Source organism: Cyclopterus lumpus, chromosome 15, assembly GCF_009769545.1.
Source record: "Cyclopterus lumpus isolate fCycLum1 chromosome 15, fCycLum1.pri, whole genome shotgun sequence".
Taxonomy (NCBI): Eukaryota; Metazoa; Chordata; class Actinopteri; order Perciformes; family Cyclopteridae; genus Cyclopterus; species Cyclopterus lumpus.
The window spans coordinates 13,256,147-13,268,737 of record NC_046980.1 but is presented as its reverse complement, the minus strand read 5'-3'; the positions used below and the strand labels follow the sequence as shown (position 1 = coordinate 13,268,737).

The following is a 12,591-nucleotide window of genomic DNA, read 5'->3' as shown; positions in this document are numbered from 1 at the left end:
TTGAGGAAGAAATGGAGCAAAACAATAGGGAGGAAATGCAAGACGAGCAACCGCAGGAACTTCAAACCGAGTCAAAGATGCAGTACGACAACGTTGAAGTGACCGTTAAGTCCGACACCACAGGTTTGGCAGAGGAGCCAATGGAGAAAGAGACAGAAATTAAAACATCTGAAGCAGTTGATGGTGTTCTGCCTTTAGAGAATGAAGGTGATAATGACATTGATGTGTCCTCAAAGACACTTGATGCGCTTTTGAAAGAATTACCCCCTTGGCGTAGAAAAAAAGGTACTGTAGTTTCGCCACCAAAGCGGTTAAGAAAAACAGAAGGAGTGGTTGTGGGTTTTGTCAATGGAAGACCCATATCGGCATCTGACAGAAGTCTGCGCCGTAGATCAAATAACAGCACCACATCACCGAATAAAACCCCAGTGAAATCTAGTCGGAATGTCCCCAACAAGACTTCTGGCGATTCAACTATTGATTCAACTGTTGAAAACAAAAGTCTGGAGAAACCGCTACCTGAAACAGACATAGCTGTAAAATCCATTGAGAAGACTCCTGGGGTTCAGCAGATGAAAGAACCATCCCCTGACACACCATCAAGCCCAAAATCTAAGACCAAACAAAAGAAAGTTAAAAGAGATCAGGATAGTCTGCCGGTTCTTTCCGATCAGCGGCAACTTAGATCAGCCAGCCAGAGGCCCGCTGGTACTCCTTTATCATCTCCCAAATCCAATGCTGTCACTTCCATTTTATCTCCGAAACCTACTGCTACGCATGCTCTCCCCCTCCTTCCTGTTGCTTCTCCTTCAATCAGGTCATCTTCACCAGCCTGTGAAAAGTCCCAACAGCAAGCAGTCCGTGAGACACCTGTAGACTTAAATATTGAAAATATTCAGCAAGTTGAAGAAATAAAAAAAAAACAAAGTAGAAAATAGACTGCAAGCCAAACTGAAACTACGGTCTACAAAGGCTGTAGGAGATGACCGTCGAAATGAGCAACTTAACAGTGAGTTATCAAGTCCGTTAGAAAATCAAAGTCCTGTAAAGACTGAAATGGAAACCAAGATTATGCCATTAAGAAGTACGCGGGTTCTCCGAAAGGAGGCAGAAGCGAGTGATGCTGCTTTGTTGCAGAAGCCAAGTGTAGCATCTTTAGAGACCTTTTCTGCAAGTGGAGATGAAAGCAGTTCTTCCCCATCAGAAAAACCCAAAAGAATGCCATTAAGAAGTGAGCGCAGTAAGGTTGAAATGTCCCACCAGTCTGTTACTCAGTCATCACCAGCGGACAACAAGAAATTGGCTTTAAGATCACAAAGATTGGCTGTAGCTTCTACCAGTGCTCTTACTGTAGATGAAAGACAGAGTGACGTAACTTCCCCCATCAGAATCATTTCAGAAAGGGTAACCAAAGCTCAGGTGAAGCCCCTTCCAGTGGCTGTTGCATCTGTGTTGCCCCACAGCTCAGCCATTCCTGTCATTACACCAAGACATGAACGCCCAAAACAAGCTAACAAATTCTTTCAGAATCTGACTGGAGAAGAAAACCAACACCTAATTACAAATCTGAACGTTAAGTATGATAAAATGCAAAAAGGCTGGGTGCAGCTGGACAAAGAGGGTCATCCAGTAACAAAATACAAAAACAAATCTGACAGACAGGCAGCTATATGGAAAAGTAAACGCAGGGCCCGAAAATCGAAGTCTTCAGAACACCAGAAATACTCACCGGTCCAAATGCTCTTCATGAAAGGTTTTAATCTCACCAGTATTTGTCGCTGGTTCCTTGACACAACAGAAACAAAGTCCCTCGTCATTGTCAAGAAGGTGAATACACGTCTTCCGTCAGAAACCCAGCTGTGCTTCCACAGCTCATCTAGCGCTTCAGGGACCTCTCAGGGGGTATTTCCAAGCCTACAGGCAGAACGCTTAAAGAAACATTTGAAAAAGTTTGCCATTGCCTCTCCTGTAAAGAGCAACCCAAAGAATCAGAAACTGATTGCTAAAGCGCTGGAGCAAGAAGCAAACGCAGTGAAAGGGAAAGAGAGAGGAGAGTCTCCCAGTACTACTCAGTCCCACTCGTCTGCCAAAGCCTGTGGACAAACGGTTGAATCACAGAAATCCTCTGGTAAATCAAAGAATCCAGCTAGTGCAAGGATCTTAAGGAAATACTCAAACATCAGAGAGAAGATGCAGGTTCAGCAAACCAATGTTAGACTCAAAAAGGCCTCGAAAACTTTAAAAAACAACAATATGAAAAGACTGGCCACCAAAAAGTCGTCCGCCAAGTCAAATCTGAAACCATCTCTAAAGGCAAAAAAATCCCCCCTCCCTGTTGGTAAACAAATGAAAGCATCTGCAGCTCGAATGGAAAGAAGGAAAACGTTGGCTGGCAAAAAAACTACAAAGCATCCTGCTCAACAGAGGACAGTCAAAGCTCAGGGCAGTAGTCGGGCTTCAAGAGACGCAACTAAAAATGACGAATTGCCAAAGAGATGTTCTCAACGACTTGGGTCTCCGAAACAATCTGAACATACCCCTGTCGACACATCTAAGAGCAAGGTCGACAATAAGAAGCAAATTGAAGCGGAGAAAATAGAGGTTGAAAAACCCACCAAAATCCAAACAAAGGAATCTTCACAAAGTACTGTCCCTGAAGTCAAAGACACAGAGCATGCTGTTGACACCCCACAGCAGGGCGTGGATGTCAAGTCTCCGACCTCACCGGATCAGGTGCTAACAAGGTCCCAGAGAAAGATCGAGACGGCAGTCTCTTTGCGTGGAAGCCCCAGTCCTGCTTCAAAGAGGGCCACAAAGTCCATGAAGACACAAAATCCCTCCCCTAAAGCGGTCAGAAGAAGCGAGGAGCCCGCGCCGACGAGGCGAGGGGCTGTCAGGCCCCCTTCAAAGAGAAAGCGTGCCGCCTCGATGCCGCGCAGTGCAACAAAATCGGCAACCAAGAGAGCTCGGGAGCTTTCGCGGACCCCAGCTAAGCGCACCAGGACGTCGCTCTCAAAATGAGGATTTTGTCTAACTTCATTTGGAATATATTCAGAAGGCTCAAAAGTGTCTATTTTCTACTCTCACCAAACTCTTCAGAGGGCACCTTTTTTCAGTCGGCAAATATGTGAAGCAGGAACAGATTTTGAAAGTAATTTATGCTTCAGGGACTACAGACGAGTCCCGTGTGATGTCTAGCAGGTGTAGTTTCTCTTTGGCTTTCGGTTTCAGCACTCTGCGACACGGCTGGAGAGCATGGCCCTGTCAAACCTCATTTTAGAAGTTGGAAGAACGACCTTAAATTCACTCCCCATTCTGTGTTGATTCTTTTTTTCTTTTCTTTTTTTTTGCCATTTAGTTTATCATTTTAGTTTTAGATTATAGCATGCGCTGCAGTTATTCTTCAGCGCTTGCTATGAGAAGGGACATCAGCTTTTCAATACACGTTTTACTTACAGAAGTAGGCAATGTGTATCTCCAGCCTGTCTTCCAATCACACAACTGAATATGTGACTATTGTGACCCGGTGCCTTATTTATGAAGTGTAAAGTCATGGAATGAGTTGCTAAATGTGAAAACCTGTTATTTTGTTATAACAACTTTAGATTCCTGGACAGGTAGTCAAAATTCATTTGCTTCACAGAGTGTTTGTAAATAGTTTCCGTTCCCCACAATATGTGCCTCGAGCATCATCTGTAAATTCTTATCTTGATTGAGGCATTTAAATTTTCTGATTTAATCTTACCTGCCAGGTTTATTTTTATATTCTCATTTTGCCAGAGCATTAACTTAATATTGTTCTTACTATAGTTGTACTAGATGTTAAAGCAAATACGAGTCTGAATTGCTAAAACAGAGAAGTGTGATCTGTATGTGTCATGACAAACGTTTGTATTTTTTATTTTCTTATATTTTTGGGGTTGTTTTCATCACTGTGTAGCTCTGCAGTCACTTCTGACCATTGCACCCATTGTTATATTTCACCTGCTTCTTGCATGTGTGCAAGTCTTGTTAATGTGGCGACAATTTTTGCAACTTGCATTAGAGCGGTTGCCTTTCTACAACTGAAACCCCAAACTATATTTATGCCTCTGAGCTTTGAAAATACTAACCTCATTCAATAATATGTATGCGCATTTAGTGCCCATCAAAATGCTGTACTGAAAAACTATCTGAAATCACTTTGAGATCCTGGCTTCTATCACTTTGCAACAATATTTCATAACAGCAAAAACCTGAAAAGTATGTATATTTAGTTGGTTAATATGAATGAAGTTTGCGGCCACTTGAGCATTAATAGCAGATTACAGGGTGATGAATTCCTTCCCTAATTATACACGAGTTGGATATGGTATTTTTGGGGTAGTCTAGTCACACTTGTGAATCAAAAGTATTTTGCAGTTTTATGTTATTTGTTTTATTATTGTTGGACAAATGTTCTCATATTGTGAAGTTTCTTAACTTCCAGTAGTATCTTGCATTAGTGTATAGTCAATTGTCATTTTTAGCACAGTGTTATTTTTTATTATGTTCATTTCTCTTAGAGGGTAAATCATCTGTAAATGCAAAACATGTCTCGTGTTTTTATTGTTATTTAAGAACTCCATGTAGGCTAACGGATTTAGCAAATCTAAACCAGCCCACCAAATCAGACTTGAACATGTTTATTTGCAGTTGCTATTTAAAGATTTTGGTTGTGTATATTAGAAAGAAATAACTGCTTTATTTGTGGTAATCCCAAGAATGATACATCTTTATGTTAAGAACTTTGTATTTTTGCTGGAGTTGATATAAAGATGTTGGAATTTTATCTTTTGTTTCTTGGCTCTTTTATACAAGCGTTTCAATGTTATTTAATCAGAAAGTGACAAAGTGTGTATTATTGAAATATATAAATTGTATATTCAAATGCAACAGTGTTCATACCCATTATAAATGGCCACAGTGGTAGGCGGAGCAATCCGCTTGTTTAAACCCTGCAAAATGTCTCCCCTGAGCCCCCTGCCTCGGTCCGAGGATGCGATGAACACGATATTTGAAGCATACCGACGCCTTAATATCCTGCCACGCTCATATTTACCGCCCTTAATGAGTGCCAGACAGTTGGGGCACTAGTGCTCCTGGTGGACTCTGCCCTCATGCCAAAGCAATTGTTTCAGCTTTGGGAAATGCCTTGCTGTAGCCGATGAAGGCATTTCCCAAGGTGTGGACCTGCCATAACCTGCCATACGGCTCACTGGCGAGCATCCTGAGCACCACAGGAAGCTCCCGCTGTGGGACAGACTGGTAAACAGTTTGCCTCCATCAACCCAGGCCCAGCAGAAAACAGGGTGAATGAATAACCGCTTCTTGGAAAGTGGTACTACGTTCACCTTAATGGTGAAATGCAAACGTTCTTTGCAGAGCATAATTAAATCCCCTTCTTACCCTTTCACACTTGTAATTTCATTTAAGAGGATGGACTGAGCCGGTGCTCACTGAATGGAGCCCAATCCCTGAGAGCATCTGCACTGAGCCTACCTGTTCACATTACCACCTTTCACTTGAGGCACATGCATATGTTGTGTGTCGCCACTGAGCTGTTGGAGCAAGAACTCACTCGGCTCACATGAGTGTTTTCCTCTTGAGGCACTGACTGTTAGGTGACCCTTTGTGGCTTCCTCTCCCGATCCAAAGCAAGTGTCTCTCCAGTGTGCCCATATGGTGAGTAGTGACATTTCTCTCTATTATACAAGGCTTCTCTCTCTATTGACTTATTCTGATAAACACTGTCACTTGAGTTTGATACTGAAGAAAGCCTCAAAAGGCAATTTCGGGAGTTATGTTTATTTGTAATTTACATCGTAGATCACACTTATTCTACAAACATGCGTGTCATATCGGTCTGTTCAGATTTCATTGACTTAAGATGCTCAGCACCAACCAGCAGGCAGCCAGTTTGTGTCTCGCTCGTCTGACCAGCACTGGGCGAATGACCAGTCCCACTCATTGCCGTGCCATGGGACAACGCTATGGGCAAAGAGGAAGAGGAAGGGGCAGATTCAAAGGGAACAACAAACACAGAAAACAAAGAAAAAGGTGGAGACTGATAGTGTGGCGAGTCTCTAGGAAAGGTCGGATCCCAGAAAACTAGAGAAATAACAGACACACACACAAACATAAATGCATATCAATTAGTGCAATAATCCATTCACACATAATGGAAAAAGGAACCAAGTTTTGAAGTGTTTTTGCATGAAGTCTACAAAAAAGCTATGCCCACAAAGGCACTACAGATTCCAGGCATGAATTTGGTTAACTCAGGGACAACTTGAGACAAAACATTGACAAGATCGCTTGTGAAATATGAACCTAGAACACTAAGATATATATATTCAATGATTAAAGCCTAGTTTAAATGTCATGCATAGTTTAATGGCATACTATACTAAACGTTGTATGGTACTCTACTACAATATTTTTATGAAAACTATACCTCCATTTTAAATATTTGAATAGCAACTGACTACACTGACATTTGTTGTATTTTCTTTATGGTATTTTAATGGCATTTTAAACTATATGACATTTTACTATCGCATAGTATGCCAGAGTTCTGAAATGGCACAGAAGCCAAGTACTGCATTAAATATAAGATATTGAAAGTGAAGTATTGAAATGTCAACCCCTTCTTATATCCCTTTCAGGGGACGTACCACATGTTCCAGAGGGCTCCCGGGCCCTTGGGTCTCACTTTATGAAACTATGCTGAAAACCATTATTGCAGTGAATCTGACTTGATTCTTAACATTGGAAACAAGAGTTGACCAGAACCCCCCCGAACAAATCTCACACATTTCATCCATTTCGTAGCCGTTCTGGAGCTTTTGGTCATATCACATGATGGATTTGCCCATGTATCAATTTTCCCTGAGCCATTTAAGGACTTCTCATCTGTGTTGGCTTAAATATTTTTATTAATTTATGTTTTGTAAAATAACAAATTAGACATTAAGTAAAAGATTAAAAAAAAAAAAGACAAAACGTTGTTAAAAGCACACACATTTAAGTTTAATTAATGAAAAAGAGTGGAGGTTTGGTAAACATTTTGTCGGTGGCACTACATACATTCAGCATTATTGGGAGTTTTTCAGTTTAATCCCACCATCAATCCTGTAACAAAAAGTAAATAGACTGAACCCAACAAGGGATATTTCTTAAGCTTTTGCACCAGTTCAATACAACAGAGACATTGTGTCATTTACAATAACATATTTATGTATATAGTTCATAGGATGGTAAATCTGTGTTTCTGGTCATGTGACCAGATAACTGAATTACATCTCAATATAGCACAAGCACCACTAAGATGTCTACCGGGAGGTTGAACGCACCAGTCTAGTACAGATCAGTGCAGAGGAAGGAAAGGAGACATGAAAAGAAAGCCACATTCAACTAAATATGCACCTTTACGAGGCACACAGCCTACGAGTTACAGTGACTGTTCATCAGTACCCTTTATGAGATCTTCTTTTAATGTTATTGTACACTACTGGGATCACATCAACAGCAGGTAAACAAAGGTAACATGGGTAGCAATTTGAATAGGAGCTCTGTGATCACTGTACCAAGCTGATATCTGGCTCTGCAGCCTGTCACACAATAAAGAGACTTTTAACATTTAGATCAGCAAAATGTATAAACACAATCCCAATCTGCAGGGAGAGCAATGCCTTAAGCCATCCTGATGGACTGTCACTTATTGAACAGTATGTGATCTCTATATCTTACATTGGAAACTAATTAACAGCTAAAAGTTACCACTTCATGAATAAGCATAGGTCATATTTATCTATACACATTTATACATTCAGGTATGACTGTTGTGTTCACTGTAATTGGCACCGTTTCTTCTTTTTTTCTGTGTGTGGAAGGAACCGACAGACATTGAAATGTCCAGATGTTTCTCTTGTACGATCTGTCAGTCACGGGCATGTAATGCTTCACACAGTTGCCTGTTCAGAAAATTCTAGGATGATACCGTAACATGATCATTGTCCTCAGAAGCAATTTTATCCTATTTCTTCTGGCTTGACAGCAGCTTATGATAAGTTGAGCTTGACTACTTTAACTCTGTTGAACTAAAAACACCTATGGCAAACATCTCTCAAAATAAAATGATAGAAATACAACCCATCACTTCAACAAAATGAACATGAAAACAATCCGAAGCCTTGACGTGTGGTATGGTAATTACAAGGTACATTTGAGGGGCACCTTTCTTAATCCCAGCTCTTACCTCTCCAGCCCTTGCAGCAAATGAGGAATGTCTGAGCCAGAGAGCAGGAAAACACTGGCAGAACTCGTTATCAAGTGATGTTACAAATACCTTACAGATTTCTATGCTATTTTTATTCATTATTTTACCATTTTTTGTTCTTTTTTAAATTTTAGAAAATATTTGAAAGTCAGCAACATGTTTGCCTTTCACTTTCTACAGGAAAATGCCTTTAGATAAAATAAATAAAATCAAGCACAGACTCTCATGAATTATATGTAATATTCACATGGAAGACAACATATACAATATTAAACATATTTCTAGACCAATACTGCCTCCTATACAACAAGGCCAACCATCTGCTGTATTTTTGGCCAATTAATGTAATTAACTACCTTGTTGAAGCAAGTGAGATCAACAAATAAAAACACCTAGGGAACCAACTGAATGCCTTACCACCAGTTCCAAAGCTTCCAGAAACAGACTTACTCTTTAACATAGAAAAATACTATACCAAAATGAAATACAAATATATATATTAGAATCTGTTAGGCATTTCTATATAAAGAGTTGTTGGGGGGCGGCTAAAGGAGTTAGGTTACATCATGAGACAAAATATAACAAAAAATAACAAAAAAATCAATATGACAAATTAGACAGAACAAAAATAAAAATCAGAAGATGAATCTGCAACCTTTTTTGATAACATGTATAATGATATTAAGAAGCTCTACATATTTGTTGGCAGAATCCACACATGCAACAGTTTGCACAAGTTTAATACTGCAGGCATCAAGACGAGCAGAGCTAAACAGCCTCCTGCTCAAAGGGGGTGGGATTATGCAAATCATCCTAACCCTGAGGCAATGCATGCTGGGGGAATGATAACCGCTGGGCCGTGGGTTATGCAAACCGATTACATAGTTGAACCACACACAAGCCCTCTCACTCTTAGAAGTGTTAAGACTGTGTAAATGTATGTATGCCATGAGTATGGTCATGGGCTTCAGAGGTGTACGACTGTCATCTTCAGTGCTGCTAGTCAGTGCAGTCTCTATTTTTATGGAGTTTCTATGTTACGATACCTCACAGCAAACAACTGTGACGCCAGACCACCTGGCCTCAAAGTCTTGACATCCGCACTGGATTATGTGCCACTCTAACCCTACCTTTTCTTTGTTCACTTCTACATGTGCATGTGTGGATGGATGAGTGTATCCCGGCAGAGAAATTACTACACCAAACCAACAACAACTTTAACTCAACCCAAACCATATCCAGCCCTCTCCAGGTAACCCAGCCAAGCTCAACTCAAGATAGCTTTGCCAAGTCAAACGGTCCAGCTCTCTTCTCATCCCTCTGTTTCTCTCTTTTTGTCTTTCTCTTCCTCTCTTTTGCCATTTCTTAGCCAGGCTGGACCCCAATGTCCTCACTGCCTCCATGAAGCAAAGATGGTAGATGGTGGCCAGGCTGTCAGAGGCCTCACAGATGGATGGGAAATTCACACTGGGTAATTTGGGTTGGAGGGATGCCTCACTCTGAATGCAAAACCTTTGAAATCTCTGGACCCCTTGGAACAATGTTGCAGATACAATGGTTCTGTTGCTGTTGTTGTCACTTCTACATTGTTGCTCATGATGTTGGTTTCTCTGTGTTACTGTAGGTCACACACCCTTGGAAGGGGAGGAAATGTCCTATTTTACAAACATTGTTGTCCATAATATATAGATAGAGGTTTTATATATATTCTTTATACTCTCTCTTTTTCTTTCTTTCCCTCCCTCGCTTTACTCCAGTCCTCTTTCTTCTTTCCTTTCTCTCTATCTTCTGCTCGGCGGCAGCGGCAGGAAATGGGAGTAAATGGTGCTACATGCAGCCCATACAGCCGCACTTGATGGTCTTCTCCACTTCCTCGCTGAAGGATGTTCCATCGCTGCATTCAAAGGTGTATTTCCGGCGTTTCATCCGCTGGCTGGCGCAGCAGGCCCCTGTATCGCAAGCTCCAGTGCACTCTACCCAAGAAACCATGCGTGTTGTCTGGCAGATGGCGTAACCTCTCTGTACCTGGTAGAAGTCTCGCACAGGTTCCCCTCGGCATTCAGACTCTGGAAAACATGAAAAAGACACAAAGACTTTAGTAAACTTAACCAAGCTATAGGCAGGAATCTTAATTTAAGACCCTTTCAATACATATTACAAAGTAATTGTATTTTATGTCATACAAATGTAAAGAAAATGTCATATTTAGTCAAAATATATGAGTTTGTATCACCTTTGTCAACGTTTTTTTTTGTTTCATTTACATGTACAGACCGACAAAGAGGAAACCAACCTGCGTCACAAAGGTTCCCAGTGTATCCACTTTCACAGTGACAGAAGGCATCTCCTGTGTCTGAGATCTGACAGCGACCGTGTTTGCAGGACAGGCGACGGCAGGGGTTGAACAGCTCCCCCTGTTGGTTACACAGGGCACCGCGGAAACCCTCGGCACACTCGCAGCGATACGACTGAGAGTCCAGGGGGATGCACTTTCCATGGACGCACCTAGGTATTAAAAAGTAATGGTATTAATGCCAGCTCGGGTTTCCCCAGATCCAGCGACACCAAAAAAAGAAAGAAGATGTACGGGAAAACCCTGTGCCATTAAAATCTCCAAAGCGTGTGGTGAGGGGATATGACCCCTGAATACGTGACAGGTGAGGATAAGCAGAATATGTATAGTTTATACACATATTTACAGCCATGTTTATTCATTCACATTTGTCATGTGTTTTTTTCTTATGTATTTGTGAAGGTGGTCCTCACACAATCAGAAGTGTGCCTTAAGTTACAGAAGGTTGAGAATCCCTGAACTAATGTATCTATAAAATGATCTCCATGTAAGATACACAAGTAAAATGCCACTTAGACGTTGTTGTAGCAGAAGAAACAATTTAACAAGGTAATTCTTTATAATAAATCAGTTACAGGGGCCATTGTAACTAAATAAGTACTTTTACTTTAGATTCTTTTAGAACATTTAGCTGATAATACCTCTGTGCTTTTACTTGGGATTTTGAATGCAATAGATGTAATAGTGCATCTTTACATTGTTTTGTTGTACTGGTACTTTTACTTAATTAAAGGATTTGAGTACTTCTTCCACCCCTACAAGACAACGGGCAGTCAGATGCATACTGTTAAATATGAATTGTATTCCCCTCGCTAACATACTTGCTGCCCTGGCAGGGGTTGGTCGCTGCCTCATCACAGTGCGGCCCACTCCAGCCGGGCTGGCAGTGGCACACCGGTCCCTGGAAGCCATCCGGCTGGCATATGCCATGTACACAGTAGATCTTCTTGCAGGGCTCGCAGCCCGGTACCACGCCAGGCTTCATCTGTGTCTTGGTGAAGTCCTGTAGCTCATTGTTGATGTATAGGTTCTGGATACAGCCGTGGAAACTGGAACCGTTCTGGAGCTGCCAGAGACGGAAAGCGCCGGAGTGTACATCCACTGGCATGCCTGGAGGAGGAGAGGGGAATCGGATGACTTTAATAAAAGGTGTGAAGATGTGAATACTGGATCACAGACAGACAACTAACACAGGGCTGGTATGATTGTAATGAAGGAAGGCATTTCAAAAATGGATATCCCAATAGTGCATGTACAAATGACTGTACTTTGGGTCTTTAGTATTTAGCATTTGCACCACAAGACACATCATCCTTGAAACACATGTCAGCAAAAGGCAAAGTGGTATGGGAAAATGTCTCCTGTCGTGTTGTATGAATGAAGAACAGTACAGCACAACACATCGCAGCACTGAAACACACTACAGGTCACTCCTGAGCAAACTGTCATGACCACAACACATTATTTTCGTATTAGCAATTAGCAAAATCTTTAGATTATGTGAATGTCTAGAGGAACTAAATCCTAAATTACAAAAAGAATACAGTAAAACTTTCTGCAAAGACATCCATGCAAATACGGAACAAATCTGAAGTTAAGACTGTGTCTGGTAGTTCTTATGGTAGTCACTAGAGGGCGTACTTCACTTAGTGTCAGAAATGTTTGACAACCGACAAATAGATCTATTGGACTATTAAACGATGTGTTGTATATTCACGATAAGTTGTAATAAAAAAATCTAATTTTTGAGAGTTATGTATTTATTCATTACAAATGTGTGCGTATATGGAAACTGCATATTTATTTGTTGTGATTAATTGTGTGGCCCCTAGCAAACACAGTCGAGATTGAAGGTGTGGATGGAGGTAGGATAGGGTTGAAGGGTTGCATGGTTGAGGGGAGGCGTTGGTTGCAGTGGTGACAAAGCGAGGGGGGAGGG

The 12,591-nt window shown here is 41.2% G+C and overlaps 2 protein-coding genes across 3 annotated transcripts in view; one reads left to right on the top strand and one right to left on the bottom strand.

Moving 5' to 3' along the window:
• The first annotated feature begins 937 nt into the window (after positions 1-937).
• Positions 938-4,810, top strand: wu:fc17b08 (serine/arginine-rich splicing factor 4). The gene has a single exon (XM_034551389.1). The coding sequence runs from the start codon at positions 1,057-1,059 to the stop codon at positions 3,019-3,021; it is 1,965 nt and encodes a 654-aa protein (XP_034407280.1). The 5' UTR covers positions 938-1,056; the 3' UTR covers positions 3,022-4,810.
• Positions 4,811-7,028: 2,218 nt separating this feature from the next.
• The window catches only part of slit1a (slit homolog 1a (Drosophila)), an 85,884-nt gene continuing 80,321 nt past the window's right edge, over positions 7,029-12,591 (bottom strand). For both annotated transcript variants that reach the window (XM_034551791.1, XM_034551792.1), the window contains exons 35-37: positions 11,474-11,762; positions 10,593-10,804; positions 7,029-10,365 (exon numbers count right to left, since the gene is read on the bottom strand). In XM_034551791.1, coding sequence (XP_034407682.1) covers positions 10,127-10,365; positions 10,593-10,804; positions 11,474-11,762 — 740 coding nt within the window. In that variant the 3' untranslated portion in view covers positions 7,029-10,126. The remainder of the gene's footprint in view (positions 10,366-10,592; positions 10,805-11,473; positions 11,763-12,591) is intronic.

Coding starts and splice junctions, on each gene's coding strand:
- wu:fc17b08 (XM_034551389.1), top strand. CDS start 1,057: ATGGAAACCAAGATTATGCCATTAAGAAGTACGCGGGTTCTCCGAAAG.